General features: G+C 35.8%; 2 protein-coding genes across 3 annotated transcripts in view; one reads left to right on the top strand and one right to left on the bottom strand.

Moving 5' to 3' along the window:
• Positions 1–503: 503 nt before the first annotated feature.
• Positions 504–19,144, top strand: part of camk1a (calcium/calmodulin dependent protein kinase Ia) — a 25,193-nt gene continuing 6,552 nt past the window's right edge. The window contains exons 1-10 of one of the 2 annotated variants that reach the window (XM_039647217.2): positions 504–805; positions 2,902–3,012; positions 13,138–13,269; positions 15,456–15,530; positions 15,674–15,812; positions 17,354–17,480; positions 17,686–17,761; positions 18,257–18,369; positions 18,635–18,713; positions 18,821–18,908. In XM_039647217.2, coding sequence (XP_039503151.1) covers positions 2,927–3,012; positions 13,138–13,269; positions 15,456–15,530; positions 15,674–15,812; positions 17,354–17,480; positions 17,686–17,761; positions 18,257–18,369; positions 18,635–18,713; positions 18,821–18,908 — 915 coding nt within the window. In that variant the 5' untranslated portion in view covers positions 504–805; positions 2,902–2,926. Of the gene's footprint in view, positions 806–851; positions 1,190–2,901; positions 3,013–13,137; positions 13,270–15,455; positions 15,531–15,673; positions 15,813–17,353; positions 17,481–17,685; positions 17,762–18,256; positions 18,370–18,634; positions 18,714–18,820; positions 18,909–19,144 lie in introns of those variants that run through there. The other variant, XM_039647218.2, reaches the window with a different exon arrangement.
• LOC120459783 (actin-associated protein FAM107A) overlaps positions 11,213–19,144 on the bottom strand; it is a 23,196-nt gene continuing 15,264 nt past the window's right edge. Inside the window, exon 6 of the transcript XR_005617826.2 lies at positions 11,213–13,219. The gene's annotated coding sequence lies outside the window, so the exon portion shown is untranslated. The remainder of the gene's footprint in view (positions 13,220–19,144) is intronic.

Genomic DNA, 19,144 nt, shown 5'->3' with positions numbered 1-19,144 from the left:
AAAATAATTATGGAGCTTAAAAAAGAAAAACCTTTTAAGAATAACTGATCTATATGAATTATAATAATGAAAGATAATAATTTTACAGTATAAAATATATTACTATTAAAAAAGACAAAAAAAGAAAAACAAAAAAAGGTTTATTGATATAATTTAAAAGTGTCATTTTTAATTGATTAATTACTTTCGATTAATCTGTAGAAATACTGTAACAAGATGTTGCATTCTTTGAAAAAAAAAAACGGTGGAAATACATGGGAACCCATTATTTGTTTGAAAACGTTATTTTTCGGGGTTTTGGCCACAAACCTAACATTCTACGGCACGCCAATTTTTTTTTTTTAATTAATTAATTCATTTAAAAAAGTCAATATTCTATTATTACACTCAACATTATATAAATGTGAAAATGCAAGATGAAAAAAAAATACAAGTAAAAATAAAAAGTGGAAAAATATAACACGTACATACATTGTATGTATGTGTATGTACATAGGCTACTTTGAACGATTTTGGGGGGAATATTTATTTATTTATTTATTTACTTAATGCATTGGCTGTAATTTCTTAATGTTAAGTCATTTACCATTGTGGTCCAACAATTTATAGGGTTCTGCGAATGGCACTCGGGAATAGTATCATGATGTCCGGATTGTATCATTATATTGAATCATTCAAATAAAATACGCCTCCTCCAGTCGCTATTTGACGTCAGGGTAGATCCCGCAACTATTGCATCGAAAGAGAATTGCGGATAGATAAAGAGGCAGAAGAGGACAATCCTTCCATAGGAGCAGTCGATCAGGTACTGCGTTTATTTTAAGTTTTCCTCGAAGTCAGCGGTTGATGTGCCTGAACTGATTTAAATGTAGAAGCATAGGCTAATCTTCTGCAATGCCACAAGCTTTAATGCATGATGTGGACAATGCAGATAGTGTTGCATTAGGTGTCTGTCTAAGATAACGTCGATTTAAAACAGAAAACGGATCTTTTTTTTTCTCATTCAATTCATGTATAGTTTCCTTGTCTGTTCATAGAAGATTATTAGTGCAGGTGGCATCAGACTCCTGCATGCGCATATGCGCAGTGTCTGAATACACACACATACACATACACGAACAATATGCATCCATTGGCACAGTGCATTGCTTGTTCAATGACTCGAGATGCGGAGCACTTTGAGACATTGGTAAGGGTTTTTGTGAATTATATGTTTTCAATTTATCTGTGGAACAGCGGTTTTTCTATGATCATAGTTGTTTTTTAGCCATATTTTGTTGTAGCTTATGTGTGTTCCTTTGCTTAAAGTAAGGTACTGATGTTTATATAATAGCATGCAATTACTATGATACGTTCAATCATCATGGGATTACGCTTAAGATGTTGAAACCATAAAAGTTATGCTATATGCACATTTGAGAGTTATGGGTTGCCAGATCTGCTCAGTTGTTTGTTATTTTGTCTGGTTTGCTTCTCTGACCTGGCAATTTCTATGAACAGGGTACGAAATAAAGGGGATATTATTTGATTTACTTTCTGTGAAAGAAGGTGTGTAACCTTCTTAGGCTTGAGACAACACCTTTACAACACCTTTATCTTTTTTAAGCTTATACGCCTTTTTTCTCAAAATTATTCAATGCCCCGAAATAGAATCCCTCACAATAGCACAAATCTGCTAAACAGGTGTTGTCTTAAGCACACCCGATGCAGCTAATCAAGGGCTTCATTAGTTGCACTAGGTGTGCTTGAGCTTGAACACGTGAAATATTTGAACTGGCTAGGTTTGTTGAGTGTCACATTTGACTGCATGTTATAAATATGGCTATAAGTCAAAAGAATGGTCCAAAAAGTTAAGAGGTATCATCGGCCTTCACAAACAAGGAACAGGATACAAAAAAAAAAAAAAAAAAAAATGCACTAATGGTGCTTTTCCACTACACAGTACCAGCTCAACCTGACTTGGCTCAGCTTGGCTCAGCTCGCCTTTGTTTGGTTTTCCACTGTGTAAAAGTTGTACCTGTTCCTGCTTTCAGGTACTTATTTTGTACCACCTCCGGCGAGGTTCTGAGCGAGCTAAGGCGATACTAAAATGTCACGTGAAAACAATACCTACTGCTGATTGGTCACCATTCACTGCGTCATCAAAACATACAATTAATATCATACATAGATATTTAAAATAATATAAATATCATTTAAAAGTGTAACTTTTAATAAATTATTTACTTTCAAAGACTCGGGGATACATTTAGCAACTGTAAGGCTGAGTGAGAGACGGTTGCCTTCAGTCAGTGTTCACAGTCACACACACACACACACACACACACTCCTGTATTCTGTAGCATAATTCGACTTAGCTTGCTAGAAATGTCAATAAGTGTGTGTCAGTAGTGGCTCCTCAGAGGAGCATTAATACTGTTGAATCACATTGATCCATTTCGACCCATCAATAGTTTCATGTAAAGGAAGTTCTTGAGGACTAAAAATAGGACTTGTGCAATTAGAATAGTTTAAAAGTTTCGATGAATATTTGAATATGGATTAATTTATATCAGTTATATTTTAATCATCTTTGGTTACAGAGTCACTATTTTCATCCTCTAAAATAATCTAAAAATAGCCAAATTGGTTATTAGCTTAAAGATGACAATGTGATCAAGCAGTCACTGCAAACACTTAATAAAATACCTTATTATGCAAGCACAAACTATTGGTTTGGCCCATCTTCCCCTGCATTGAGACAAGTAACAGGTACCATGTGACGACGCCAATCGCACATGATGCAGGCGTCAGTGATTTTGTTTTCTCTGTTCTGTGTGCCTGTGTCTTATACTGAACTTCTACATTTTCTTTTTCATTGACTTATTAATTGACCTCTACTTCTGTATTTTTTTTTTTTAGTTCCTGAGTGGAAATCTACTATACAATGCCTTTAGGAGAGGATGAAAATGGATGGAAAAAGAAGACAACTGATATCAAGGAGAATTACGATTTCAAGGAGGTCTTGGGGACGTGAGTGTTTAATAAATGAATTGCTCGATTTACCATGAAAGTGCCCAGAGCTTTGTTTGATTAATGCTTTATGCAATTGGCTTTTGCATTTGGCAGTTGAGTCAGTGTTATCTTGGCATTTTTAATACGCTATTATCGTTTTTATTCATATGTTGAGTTAGCTTTTTGTAGTAGTTTTGTTGATATTTTTATTTAGTTTTTTTTATTATTCATTTTTGGGTTTAGTTCAGTTTTAGTTTTTACTCATTTCCAGTTAGTAATTTTAGTCTTTAACTTATACATATTTTCAGTTAGTTGCCAAGGTAGCCTACGTAGCCCCTAAAAGGGAAAAAATATTTGTCAATACACTGTAAAAAAATATTTTCAAGATTTGTTATCACAACATTTTTTCTTTTGTCAAATCAACTTAAATAATTTATTTAGTTCAGATAACTTATTATTTTGAGTTTCTGATGATTAAATAAATCTCCTTCATTATATTAACTCAGTTTTTCCAGTTCAATCAACTTAAAGTTTTAAGGCAACCAGGTTACTTAATTTTTTAAGTTAAACCAAAAATTTTATATTTTTTATTTATAGATTTTATAACTACCTTATTATATCTATTATAAGGACATCATGATTACAGGAATATCACATCTTTAGTGTTTTATCACTATAGACCCATTTTGTGCCGACGTCACAGTTACGTCACGGCGCTAGCTGGAGGCTAAACAAACCAACACAGATTCGGCTACATAATAAGGAGCTTAAATTATTGTTACTATTATTAAATGTCATCTTGTTGTGTTGTTTGGTGCAAGAATTGATGAAAAATGAATATGCTGTATCTGGAATTTTTATTTCTAGAAAATATTCACATCTTTAAAATCGTGCCGTAATGTCACTCTTTACATTGTCGTCGTCTCTGCGCTGGCTCGGCAGAACTGCGGATCACACGAGTTTTGTACAGGACCATATAGGCATCTAAAGATTTATATACCCTCAGTTTGTCTTTACAATCGGTTTCTCTATAAGGTAGGTGTAGAAGTCAGGCCACTCAACCGAAGTAACTTAACGTTAATCCTGTCAGATCGTCCATGCATTGAGTGAGCGTGTAGGCGGCTACGGGTCGGCCACCTGGTTCCGTCCATTAAAAATAACTTTTGGAAATAACAATTGCGGTCTAAAATCGGATTTTCTCCAGTCATTGTTAAAAGACAAGCTAACAATACTTACTAACTAGTGTTAGTGAAGCGACCAGAGGGATCATTCTGCCTCCACTGTAGCTCCGCCCACAAAGAAACGTCACCGTGTTTACCATCTGAAAAGGGGTCTATCGGAGTCATTTCACCATTGTTGAATCACACCTGTAACTATGGTTTCAACAAGTATTCCTATATATCTAATCTTCTTCTGTAGCTCTTCCTCTGTAGATCTCTTCATTTGTTTTAGTCTGTTAAGAATAGCAATATGTCATGTTGGCATTACGAAAACAATATTCAGAATATATTGGCACTGAGTGTCATCAGAAACCATTTTCAGTTGGAGCAGTTGCCTCTTTTTCTCACTTTGCCGGTTGTGATTAATGACACCTCAGTGTGGCACTCAGCAGGGCTTTCATTTGCCGTCAATATTGGGAATTTGCGAAATTTATATTAATCCTGCAAAAAGCAACTACACAAATTTCAGTTTGTTTTGAAGTCATGTAGTGAGAGACCTTAAAACGCTTCTATTATTCATCTGAAGCCAGTTGTAGTAGAGCGTTCGTCGACCCTAAGTGCACTAACCCTTTTATGTCACAGTTATATTTAAACCTCAGAGTGCGTGGGTGTAGTGTGTACATTCACTGTCACGTTCGGTGCATCTCGGGCGACGTGGCTGAGGACGAGAGCCAGAGAGAGGGATAAACAGATGGACAGACTGATCTGGCATGCCGGATCTTAGTGACATTCGCAAAGCATGGACGGCGAATACTGGGTGGGAAGCACATCGCCAACCTCCAAGGCACTGCTGAGGGGAAAGTCACTAGTGTAGAGCTGTGATGAATTCCCAGACACATACACAAGCATATAATATTCATCAGGGGGTTGTTATGAGTGTCTCTCCCCTCCTGCGGCCAGAATGACTGCTATTTCAGATGGCATAACATAATCATTTGGGCATGCTTACTTCAGCTTGAGTTCACATGGCCAGCCTCATGTTAAATCCCCTTCTTTGGAGCTGTGCATGCTACACAATCACCAGAGATGAATTCTTAGCATCACTGTGTGGAGCAATTGTTAAGCTTGACCTGTTGTACCAATACCTCAGTCCTTAAAGTCAACATGAAATTCGTATTTGTTATGGAATATTGCAGTATTCACTATCCGTGCACACCATCATTGAATTTTTTTGGTAATTTCAGGTGCCCTCGTAATCTTTAATCAAAATCACTTCCCCTCCCTCTTGCAGCGAAAACTGAGACGAGCGATTTATGTATTTTTTGTCTGGAAAAAATCCTCTGATGACGCAAAAATCATCATTTTGTGTCATCAGAGGATTTTTTGGCTAGAGGCTAAAGACTACAGTCAGAAAGAGCTGTTCCGCATGTTTTCAAACCTTCCATAGAGGGTGGGATCTCACTCACAGAATGTATACATAAAGTCAGCCATCTTTTTTTGGAAGCTAAGCTAGCAGGCTCTTGTTCTGTGGAGAAAGCTGAGTAGTAACGGTTACTATCCTATTTTTCCCGGACATGTCCGGTCGTCGATGTCCGGGATTTAGCTTTTGCTTTCTGCAGTCGCCATTCGTTGTTTGCATGCACACCTTTTGTTTCAATCTACCTGAATTGATTCCGATTGGTGAATCTGAATGTAGTGTTTGCATGAACGCTAAACAAGTGATCGGTTGATCGATTTAAACATTGCTAAGAAAATTCCCGCTCCTCCGTTGAGAGATATGAGACCGGTAACTTACGTCTAACAGGTGTCGCTCATTTGTAATCACCCACCGGCCTCGCGCCGTTCTCCCGCGGCCCTCACTCATCCTTCGCCACAGTAAACATAATGAATGGCGACTGTTGAACGCAAAAGCCGAAACGCGGACATTTTGGGCGATCTCGAAACACATTTTCGGGCAGACTCATCACAGAGACTCACTAGACTAACCTAGACTTCCTGTTCTCTGTTACCGGTAGGCGTGGCCTCCATGGGCAGTGAAGCAGGTGCATTCTGGGAGTTGTTGTCTTTCATCCACATAAGCCAAAAATTCATTTTCTGGATTTTCTCAGTCTCGAAAGCTCCAAATCCAAAAATAATTTCACATTTCTTCTACATAAATGACCCATTTTAAATATACATTCATCTTTCCAGAGGTGAAGTATCCCTTTAAGAATGAAATGGCTAGAATTTCGCTTCCATGGTGCTGTTAAGTACGACTTGCAATCTGTGAGGTAAACTAAACACTATTGGCTATTTTAAAGGGGGTGGAGCCATTCAATATGTCCCACCTTAGCTTCCTGTTTGAGTGAAAATTAGCGAAAACACATTATACAAAGCTGCACGTTCCAAGGCACTTCAGTGGACCTTAAAGCGCATCCAGCCACAGCGAGTGTTTCGCACTGCGGGGAGGAGAAAAGTATCGAAAACTCATATAAGACTAATATTAACAATCTCGGGCAGCCAAAGAACAAGGTGTACAGTTGTAGAAACTTCAAATATGAGAGGAGAATCAGTCTGTGTTAGTCTCTCATTGAAATTTTAATGCTTTATTTAACACCACAACTCACATAATACATAGAATACTCTCCACTGGTGAAGTCACCACTGGTGAATAACCTGTATTTTATAAACCTTGTTTACTTGCATTGCCAGGTTATTACTTTGTATGTAAACCATTAAATCAGGTTATTTCAATAGTTATCAGCATTTTGGTGTGCATGTAAACGTGCTCAATGTCAATGAGCAATTTGAATTTTGTGCTGAGAGCCACAGGCCATGATGTTTTCTTTTGTCGGCAAACAACAAATTCTACAGAGAGCTGAATGAACTAAAGCGGACTGTGTAGTAGGCAAAATTGCTGCAGCTGGGACCTGTCTGCCCCGTCAGCAGAAATAAACAGAGAGAGAGAGATATATCATGGGAAAGTCCAAAAACTTAAGGAGATCTTTCTTGATGTATGTGACCAATAGAAATGCTGAAGCTGAATTTGTAAATGCTGTGGGAAATGTGCAGGCTAATCTGTAGAAAGGTCGCTCAAAAGGTTTCTGTCATTCTGTACTCTTAGACCACACACTGTACGGTCATTAATCAAAAGGTGTTCTTTTGTCTTTTCTGCGCTATTAATCTCGCATTAATGCAAGTATAGACTGCATTGCAAAATGCAACGGTTTCTCTACATAAGCAAACCTGTAACCCAGCTTTGTTTTCAAAGCGTGATGCGGTTTTGACTAGTTTGCCAGTAAGGCGTTGTTCAGAGGATTTAACCATAAATGTTGACAGAAAGCCTCTTTTCTAAAGTAGATTATGGAATTGGTTTATCCGTGAATTCTTTGAGTGGAGTCAATTGATTTATTCTGGGGAAATTGTATCTGCTTTGGCTTATCTAGCTGCTGACCTTGTATTTTAATAGAGGATGATTAAAAACATGGTGAACACTTTACAAATCGATACAAATGTAAATGTTAAACAGCGTTTGTTTAATTTGAACCAAACTGTAACCTATAGAATTTGCTACATTATAATAAGATACTTGAGAGTTAAGAAGAGTTGTGTTAAGAGTTATATCCAGTCTGCTTGTTTTCCATATTGTAATTTATACTGTTTATACAAATGTACATGACTGTTAACAACATAATGAAGAACGGGTGCTACTTTGGAGACTTTGTTATGACATGGTATGAATAAGTACGACATTGCGCTAACTAATATATCCAAATAACAGTTTGTTTATATTGTTTCTGTAAGAAGAAGGTATGTTTGTAAGACAAGAGGTTAGTATTTCAGGTTTGTGATTTTGTCTTTAGTTGTTGGTTTTTGAAAATATGGATATTTAGGAAACGGTTTATCTTTGTGCTCTTTTAAAGCTTACAGAATTGAAACATTTGACTTTGCTGTTTTGTTCTCAGCTGCTCACAGTGCTCATCTTATTTACAAAGTGGGCACATGAGGTCAAAGGGGACTGGTTGCTATGGTGACAGGATGAGATATTTTATTTTTAGATGAAAGTTTATGTCACAGAAGGAGGATGAATGGAAGCTGTTTTTGTCTGGAAGGTCCTTTTGTTGATGCCCAACCTTCCTAAACAAAATGAAGCTGATGTCTGGAAAGGATAATTTGTATTGACTATGCTTAGTTTATCAGGAAGCCAGTTTTATTTAGCATGTTTCATCAGGTTGGTATGATGTCAGATTTTTTTTTTTTTAAGTCAGTAGTTATAGACAAATCAAGGGAATCTAAAATGACAAAAAGCTCCCCAAACAAGCAAGTCTTTATAGGACATCCATAAAAAAATAGTTTAATTATTAATAAAGCAAGTTTTTCTTTTTTTAAAAAAATAAAATAAATTATCAATATTTGCTGAAGAAAAAAAAAATGAATTTAAGATAATTTGAAGGGTATTCAATAAATTTACTTAAACAAATTAAATTGAGAATTTACTGTGGAAGACCAAAGCATAATAGACACAAAATTGAGTTGTTTATGGGGTTTGAATAATAATGAGAGACATTAAACCTGTGTTCTGGCACTAAATCTTTGAATGATTGTATTATGGCTTTACAGATTATTTCCCAGGGGTGCGTTTCCCAAAAGCATCATTAGCCAACTATAGTCACAAGTTTCGTCATTATCAGTAGAGTTCAGTGAGTAAGTCTTTCCCAAAACCATAGTTGCAATGAACATAATAGAATTTTTTTCCCCAATGTCTTGGGATGGGTAGCTATTTTAGATCCCGGACGAGCCCCCATAAAGGTTATGAAACCAGGGATGGACTGGGGTGCAAGGGTATAACATTTAAATGTAGCCTATATTGGAAACCACGGCACTAGGACATAACAATAATGAAGCAGCAAAATTATTTAAAAATGTTATGTTTTAATTAGGATGTTTGTGTTTACATAATATATGTGGGTGCACTGTGTATAATTATTTTGTATATATATAAATACACACAAATGTATGTATATTTAAGAAAAAAATATTATGTATTATATACAATATTTATATTTATATATAATATACATTATATATAAATCTCTATATATGAAAATATATTTTTAAATATATACATGCATGTGTATCTATTTTTACATATAAAATAATTATACACAGCGCACCCACATATATTATGAAAACACAAACTTTTATTTTGGATGCGATTAATCGCGATTAATCGTTTGACAGCCCTAGTTTTAATAGTATGATTATCAAATACACGTAATGCAAAATGACTGTGCCCACACATTTCAGACAAATTTTATTCTCAAAATGCCCTTGCATTCTTTTTCTTCATTATACATGTTTCATACATACATATTACGAAAGTTTTAACAAACATATTAAGTAAAATGTATTATCTTTGGCTAATCTAATAATTGCCAATAAGAGCATTGTTGTACCATAATTAAACATTTGATAACGTAAACACTATGAATTGTGAATTATGAATATTCATGTATTATGAATACGAATGTTTATCATTTTCCTTTCAGTGTAGATGTTTTCTCAAAAGAAAGACTTTACACCCTGGGCATTTTTTTCAATCTATTTTAGCTGCTGTTGGGGAAATTATTGGCCTCATAACATATGTAAGGCATTCCATCAGCTACATCTCTCTGCGAAACAATTTTCTTATTTACAGACCCAAACACCCACACAGGCTGTCTTGTATCATTTCCTAATCTCCATTCTCTCTCCCATCTTCCTCCTCCTTTACCCACAGGAAGCCATGGGAGGCCTTAATTACACCATGTCTCACGGCAACAGCACAGCTCTCGCTCTCTTCATTTCCTCTCGCTCTCGCTTTCTTTTCTTCTTTCTTTCCTCCCGACCTCCTTTTGGGTCCCCCCCCCACGCACACACTCTCCCCTCACTCCACTTAAGGCACTTTGATAACTCTGTGATACGAGTCCAGTAGAAAGTTTGTTGACAGCTGCAGTGCTCTCTCTCAATAAACATCCCTGCTGTGACCATGACTCACTAGTGTGGCTTCCAGGTCATTGGAGTCCTCCATTTTATTTGTATTATCTCAACAACAACATATCATAAGGTCCTTTTAATTGAAATCCTCCTCAGGGTTATGCAATAAGACAGTCACGCATTTCAAAATATTTTTTCAAATACTGAAAATTGCACACGATGCATAATGACTGAGCCCACACATTCAGACAAATTTTACTGTCATTCTCAAAATGCATATTATTTTATTTTTTCCTGTTTGTTTTACACATATTTTAAGAGTTGTAAATTAATATTTGCTAATATTTTGGTAATTTTGGCTAATGCTTTCAAGTCAAGTCTCTCAGCACTAGGGTTGGGTATCGTTTGAATTTGAACGATTCTGATTCCGATTCCTTATTTCGATTCAGGTTCCTAACGATTCTCGATTCCGATTCTTTTAAGAGGCAGGGTCAAAAAAATTTAGCTAACCTTGCTAACCAACGGCCTTTCTGAAGGAAATACTCCTTCTGTAAAAATACTCCTTTTGTCACAAATTTTGTATTTTGCCGAGATTTCGTTATTTTTAGAAAAGTGAAGCCACACTTTGGATCGCCGACGTAAGGTACTCATGTTCGACTCGCGTGGTTATGCCAACACTTCCGGTAGACGCTTCTTCGTTGGTGTTGTTCAGCGGTTTCTTCTTCCGCTCGGCGGACTGTGAATATCAAAACTAGGAATCGAAATTTTAACTTTTGAACGATTCCGGGAAAAACGAAAAGTTAGTCTCGGTTCCAATCGATACTCGATTCTCGATACCCAACCCTACTCAGCACCATTGTAGCATTTTTAAACATTTTATGTAATGCAAACAGTGTATTTTAATGTAAACATTAATGTGTAAAACCATCCTTAGTTGCCAGGGCATCATTATGCGGTTGCTATCATGTTATAGGTGGTTTTCCAGGGTGTTCGATTTAGTTTTAGTTCATTATTATACTATTTAAGTATACTATTAGGCCTGGTTGAGTTAGTAGTGTGTTGAAACTACTTGCAGTTATGGTAAGGAGTGTGACATTTCTGTATCATGCATGAAGTGGTTGACCAATCATAACACACTAGTCCAGAAAAACAATCAGAGCGCATTGTGCTTTTCAGAAGGAGGAACTGGGAGACAGGAACTAAACAGAGTGTTACTGACAGCCTAGAAAGAGAGGTGCAGGAACAATGTAAAATATATGAAAAATAATGTGTTTTTTGAACAATCAAGCATGAAAACTTATTCTAGTTTACCCCAAAAACTAAATCAAGACTTAGAAAAAGTGGATAATATGGTCTTTTTAAGATCATGGTGCTGCAAAACTTAACTGCTAATCGTACTTATTTGTATTCATATTTAGGAGATGGTAATTTTGAACAGTTTGATGCATATCTAATAAAAATATAAATCAAATGTTTGAAATCACGATTAACATTTAACAGCTATATGAAATGTATCCTTGGAAGGGAGGAAGTGTAAGCTTCCTCTACTGTCATTTATTCTCGGACTTGTTTATTTCTCTTTTCCTTAGTGGCAAATTGTGTTTAATTGCTCCCTCTGTGATTAAGAAGGCAGTTTAGGGAGTGTGTGTTTGGGGCAGCTAGATTATACATGACAGTGCTTGTTTTACACACACAGGCTTTGTGTTTAAGGAAGAGTATGTGTTTCATCTGCATATAAGGCTAAAAACCTGAAAGGTTGCTTGAATAAGACAAAAACATACACAGATGCCTAAACACATGGAAACATTCCTTGGATGATTAAACAGCTTGTGCTGTTTGTCTTTTTCTGGCACAATCTGTGTCCCGGAGAGTGCAGACTTACAGCACACTGTTTTCATCTCTCTCTACCTGACGAGTATGACCTGATAAAGTATCAGCTATTCACAATATTTCTGTCGCACAAACAACACACAAAGAAAAAAATACATTCGGAAAAAGGTGTTAGCACTGTTTATGTCCCTTTTGTACAACAGCCAGGGTTGAGTTACCGCTGAAGTGTAAAAATGAACATCAATGATTTAGAAAGACATATGTGCATTAACTTTTAGAGCTGTTCAGAGTTACACTAGGCATACTGTTCAGAGTCAGTTCATTTTTTCCTATTCATTTTTTTTAGAGGAAGTGATCAAAAGTGACAGTAAAGGTTTATAAAGTTACAAAAAAAAATGTCTTTTTAAATACATTTCATCAAAGAATCATAAAATGTTTATCACTGATAAATATAAGAAATTTTTCTTGAGCTCCAAATCAGCATATAAGAATGATTTCTGAAGGATCATGTGACACTGAAGACTGGAGTAATGATGCTGAAAATTCAGCTTTGCCATCACAGGAATGAATAAATAATCTTGAAAATATATTAAAATAGAAAATAGTTATTTTAAATTGTCATAATATAAATGTTTTTACAGTTTTTTATCAGAAGAGACTTCCTTCACAAATATTTTTTAAAAATCGTAATGAACCAAAATTTTTTGAATGGGAGCGTATGCATTTTTTGCCATTTATTTTTAGTTTTTAATCCTAACTTTACAAAAAATTGTGGTTCTGGCAAAGATTTATATCATATATTGGTGGCAAACTAACTTAGAACACATTTTATCATTTACCATTTACAATATATATGTATATAATGAATATAGTTGATATACATGATACAATTACGATTATTATAAATATATAAATTTTTTAATTCTTAAATTTGATTATTATTGACTGATGTCGATCATCTTGAAATGGCCAAATATTGTCCGATTAGTCAGCCTGAGCTGCGTTCATCAAAAGCATTGGCAACCTAAGGAGATCATAGAGACCATTGGTGGATTTACTTTTGAGAAATGCAGCCCTGGCTGATATATTGGGTTACCGTTACTCTCTGTACTCTCAAGTCAATGTATAAAAAACACAAGGTTCCAATGGGGAAAGTTAAATGTCCAACAGCACTAACTCCATCTTTGCTTTTCTCCAGGGGGGCGTTCTCTGAGGTGTTCCTGGCTGAGGAGAAGAAGACCCAGCGACTCGTGGCCATTAAATGCATCCCTAAGAAAGCACTGGAAGGAAAGGAGAACAGCATTGAGAATGAGATTGCTGTGTTACACAGGTCAGAACTGACTCTCTCATGAAGTATTGCATAAAAAAAAGTCTAAATTGGTTTGTTTGGCAGGATGAGCAACTGGTATGCCAAACATCTAAACCAGCTGAAGACCAGATCATTTTTTCATAAGGGATGGCCAGGATTCGATCCGATTCGCAAATAAAATCTCTCAAACGATGCTGTAAACCAGTTGGTTACAATTCGTAGGTTACTTACATTTAAAATACACACAATAAAAACGTTATAATAATATTTTTTCATTGACAATTATGTTTCTACTCGTTTTTTTTTTACATAAATATTCAAATGATTGCATATTTTCAATTCAAAATAGCGAAATTACATTTAAAAAGTTGAGTAGTTTGCATCACTGTATGGGTCGTTAAAGATTTCCTTCGTAAAAAAAAGTTGACAAATATGAAATGTTTTACTATCTCATTCACCGTAAAAAAACTAAAAGTGTTGTGTTGAAATTCACACTCATCTTCAGTGAACATTAAGCCCTGATTGGCCTTCACTTGTCTCCACTTAAGAGATGTATGTCTATCCCTCAAAGCCTTGCTTTCATTCCTATAAAAAAATCAAAGATGGCGCTGCTGTGAATAATGTCTATAGCCAGGACAGATGCTGCCGAGATCTTGACTCTTTGTGAGGTAGCGTTAGAGATAAGTGGCAGTCAAGATGCTGAAAGGTCTCTTCCTTTTCCCCTTAAGAGCCAGATTGCTCTTTGAGAGAAGAAAAGCTCTTGTAAATGCTATATGTCCCATAAAAAATGTGCTATAGTTTGAGAAATCGTAGAAGTGTGCACCGGAAATGTCAAGAGTACTGGAGATAGTCCTATTTTTAGTGTCTCTGTTGCCAGGGCAACAGCACACACAGAAGCTGAGATGGTATGGAGGTTCCCTGCAGCAGTATGTGAAGTAGAGGGACCAAAGAGGAGGAATACGAATAGAAATCAGAGAGAGAGAGAGTCAAAAGAGTGGAAGTCAAATGGAGATGGAGCAGAATATTATACATGCCTGATTATAGTATGGCTAGTGTAGCTTTATCAAAAACACTGAGAAAATGATTTAAAAATAGGGGAGATGGAAGGAAAGCCATCATAGAGCATAAACAGATATTTATAGCATTAAACAATTTTTGTGTCTTTAGTCGTTTTACTGTCTGTCCGACGAATATGATAAGTCTAAATGCCAATTTTCTGCTCTTATTAGAGTTGTCAAAAAGAACCAACTTCGCTACCAATTCGGTACAGAAATTGTAAAATTGCTTTGAGCAGAATTGGAACACCTCTGATTGGCCATTTTGTTCACGCGTTCATTGGATATGTCTGTGATTGGCTTTAATGATCAACTCACAGGAGTATTTCATCATTTTAGAGCATACGGAAGTGTTTAAAAGTGTTTGTAAAAACTGGAGCGTTTGAAAGACGGCTGCTTTTAAACGCTTTCGTGTTTATTTAAAGGGATAGTTCACTTTGAAATGAATTTTTGATATGTTTTAGCTTACCTCAAGGGCATCCAAGATGTAGGTGTCTTTGTTTCCACAGTGTTTTCAATTTTGATATTTTTAGGTCAAACCGTTGTCGGTCAGTCATATAATGCAGGTATATGGTCACCACCTCTATAGAAGTCAAAATTAAACAAGATGTAATGACTCGTAAATGTAAGTACACATTGATGGTCTAAGACACAAAACGAGCGGTTTGTGTGAGAAAACGAACAGTATTTATATGGTTTTTATTACGAGTCATTAAATTGTGTTTAATTTGGACTTCTCTGTGCATGCTCTTTGATGTGGTGACCATAAACCTCCATTATGAACGGTTTGACCTAAAAATATCAAAATTGAAAATACTGCGGAAACAAAGACACCTACTTCTTGGATGCCCTTGAGGTAAGCTAAAACATATCAAAAATGAATTTCAAAGTGAACTATCCCTTTAAGAACTCGGCGAAGAGCCTCATTGGTGTATATTAAAGCATAATGTTAAAGATTTTAAAGCGCTGATCATTGTAGCCAATCACAGACATAGCCGATGAGTGCGTGAACACAATGGCCAATCAGAGGTGTTTACGATTCCGCTCAACACACAGCTCAGCATCACATTTTTAAAATTTTGGTTCCGACTTGGTAGTCCTTTTTGACAACTCTAGTTCTAATCATTGTTGTCTTTTCTTCTTTCTTTTCAGAATAAAACATGAGAATATTGTTTCACTGGAAGACATCTTCGAAAGTCAGTCACATTTGTATCTGGTTATGCAGCTGTGAGTCTAAAATCTCCCCACTCAAGCTCACACCAACCATAGTGACATTACTAAGATGTTGTCTGTTTAATTTGCAGTGTCTTGCAGCGTATGTCATTATAGCGGAGGTGCTAATTGTAGTTTGTTTGCGTGGGTCTTCCCAGTGTATCAGGGGGAGAGCTCTTTGACAGGATTGTTGAAAAGGGCTTCTACACTGAGAGAGATGCCAGCAAACTCATACGTCAGATTTTAGATGCAGTGAAGTATCTGCATGATATGGGCATTGTGCACAGAGACCTGAAGGTAATGCTTACATATTCTTTCCTTATAATCCACACTCTGCCTTTCTAAGCAGGCGCAATATGACAAATTATTCAGCATGCAATGTGTTTTCTGTTCTCTGTGAAAGCCAAATGCTGCCACAGAGGGACAAAATCACTGCCAATTAGAAAGTATTTAATGTTTAATATTCAGCTGTGTGGAGCAGAAGTTCAGAGCAATGAGATTTTAACAGTAGGCGATGCGTAGCAATATGACAGAAACAGGCTTTGTTCAGAATGGTATACTAGTGTATTGCTTACCACATTTTGTTTACTATGGTATATTAAACAGAGTACACATTATGCCAAAATAAAAGTTTTAAACTGTAATACGCCACATTTTTGTGTTCTGTTTACAGCTCTTAAATTATTTATTATTTTGTATTTTAAAAATAGATTTCTTAAACTTTTGGCAGTCAAGAAGATATGACAATATGTACACTACCATTACAAAGTTTGGGGTCGGTAAGATTTTTAAGGCAGCTCACCATGGCTGCATTTTTAAAGGAGTGGTTCACTTAAAAAAAAAAAACTTTTGCTGATAATTTACTCACCCACATGTCATCCAAGATGTCCATGTCATTCTTTCTTCAGTCGAAAAGAAATGAAGGTTTTTGATGAAAATATTCCAGGATTTTTCTCCATATAATGGACTTCAATGGGAACCAAATGGTTCAAGGTCCAAAAGACAGTTTCAATGCAAACTATTCAAAGGGCTTTAAACGATTTCATACGATGAATAAGGGTCTTATCAAGCGAAATGATTGCTAATTTAAAAAAATAAAAAAGTTTAAGTTTTATAAGCTCAAATGGGCGCCTTGCTCTGTTAGGGTTAGGTTTAGGGTGTGATGCGCGTTCGTGACTCTCCTATTCGAACTTGTTCATCAAAATGAACGAATCTTTTCCCGAGTCAACTCATTCATCTCGTTCGTTGAATGAACCAAATGACACGAAAAAAGATTAGTTCATTTTGATGAACAGGAGAGTCACGAACGCGCATCACAGAACAAAGCAAGGTGACCATTTGAGCTTAAAAAACGTAAACTTTGTTATTTTTTTTAAATGAGCGATCGTTTCGCTTGATAAGACCCTTATTCATCGTCTGGAATCATTTAAAGCCCTTTGAACATTTTGCAGTTTGCACTGAAACTGTCTTTTTGACCTTGAACCATTTGGTTCCCATTGAAGTCCATTAAATGGAGAAAAATCCTGGAATGTTTTCATCAAAAACCTTCATTTCTTTTCGACTGAAGAAAGAATGACATGGACATCTTGGATGACATGGGGGTGAGTAAATTATCAGCAAAAGTGAACTACTCCTTTAACGGACTTATAAAGGAATTATGCTTAGGGCACCTAAATGGCTAGCAGCGGCACTGTTTATATAGCACATTTAACATGGAATATGATTTATCACTTGTCTCATCTGATTAGGACACAGTGTTATGCATATGAAAATGGCTGTGCATTAAATGTAGTAAGATATGACTTGATTTAATGTGAATTTATTCTCTTTCTGTCCAGCCAGAGAATCTGTTGTACTACAGTATAGAGGAGGACTCCAATATTATGATCAGTGACTTTGGCCTGTCTAAGATCGAGGACTCTGGAAGTGTGATGTCAACTGCCTGTGGGACACCTGGATACGTAGGTATGAATGAGGGCTATATTTTCTGCCCTTACTGTCTCTAGTAAGGTAATGAGTCTGTTTTTAGAGGCTCTCAGTCATTTGAAATGCTGCACAATGTCAAGTGTTTTCATTTTTTAACTGCCTCTTTGATGCTGCCCTCATTCTGTACAGCGCTCAAAAGGAAAGTGAACCTCTCTCGCTCTTTCTCACTCACTTTTTCATTCAGCTCCAGAGGTCTTGGCACAAAAACCATACAGTAAAGCTGTAGACTGTTGGTCCATAGGAGTGATTTCTTATATTCTGTAAGCATTTCTTTATGTTTGTATTTTTTGAGTGTTTGTTTATTGTAAATTTTATAATTATTTATTGAATATGAATTGTTTGTATGGATGGTCAGTCATTTATTCACTGTTTGATTGATTGATTTACTTATTTGTTTATAGGTATTTATTTATGGTACATTCTTTAATTACAAACATATTTATTAATTTTAATTATTTGAATTTATTGTCAGTGCTCATTTATTCCATTTCAAAGACAGATATTTGTAATGAATCAACAAATTTGTTTGTTTATGGTCCATTTTTTAAATTTTTACAAATATGTTTATTTAATTTAATTTATTGAATTATTAGTATTGATTGTCAGTCTTTGTCATTTATTTATGTATTCATTCATACCATTTTGTTGTTCGATATGTTTAAAGAATCAACATAAATTAATATTTCAATCTAAATCAATATTTCATATTTATAGCCAAATCATAAGCTGGTCTTACAAAGCATTGTCTCTTGCAGCTTATGTGGCTACCCTCCATTTTACGATGAAAACGACGCCAAGCTGTTCGAGCAGATTCTCAAAGCAGAGTATGAGTTTGACTCTCCGTACTGGGACGACATCTCTGACTCAGGTAGTTCTATGTAATTGTAATCATAATCCACGATCATTACCTTGAGATGCGTTGATGTGAAAGAAAAGCTTAGATCCTGCACCTATAAAGCTCAACAGAAGGTTTTCAGAAATAGAAATACAATTTGTGATGCTACAATGTTGAGATACAGAGTCTACCAATAAGACAGACTTTCTTGAAACTGCTGTTGAGCTCTATTCTGCCCATTTATATTTTCTTAATGCTTGAATTTTGTTCTTACCACATATTTTCGATCAAATTCCAGCCAAGGATTTCATCAGTCACTTGATGGAGAAAGATTCATCTCAGAGATACACATGTGATCAGGCTTTACAGCATCCATGGTAGGATTACCTAAAAACAAGTGTTCTGCGTATTTTGACTATAATATCGGTATATCTTTTCACAAAAAATTGCTTTAGTAATCCATCCCCCATCTCTACTTTTGAAGGATTTCCGGAGACACAGCTCTTGATAGGAACATTCATGAGTCTGTCAGCGCCCAGATCAAGAAGAACTTTGCCAAGAGTAAATGGAAGGTGAGAATCCCACAACGTCATTCTTTTAAATTCTTCAATATTTTCAATTCCATCCCAACAGATCTGCCCATAGATCCATAGCCCATAGCTCAGTAGTTAGCTAGAAAAATTAACTCTAGGGAGGAGCATTTTGCTAAATATATGCAGTATATTACATTGCATTGCATATAATTATATTTTTACTTAAAGGGATACTCCACTTTTTTTTTGGAAATAGGCTCATTTTACAACTCCCC

This window comes from Pimephales promelas, chromosome 8 (genome assembly GCF_988280905.1).
Source record: "Pimephales promelas chromosome 8, fPimPro1.hap1.1, whole genome shotgun sequence".
Lineage (NCBI taxonomy): Eukaryota > Metazoa > Chordata > Actinopteri > Cypriniformes > Leuciscidae > Pimephales > Pimephales promelas.
This window is presented reverse-complemented; position numbering and strand designations above follow the sequence as displayed.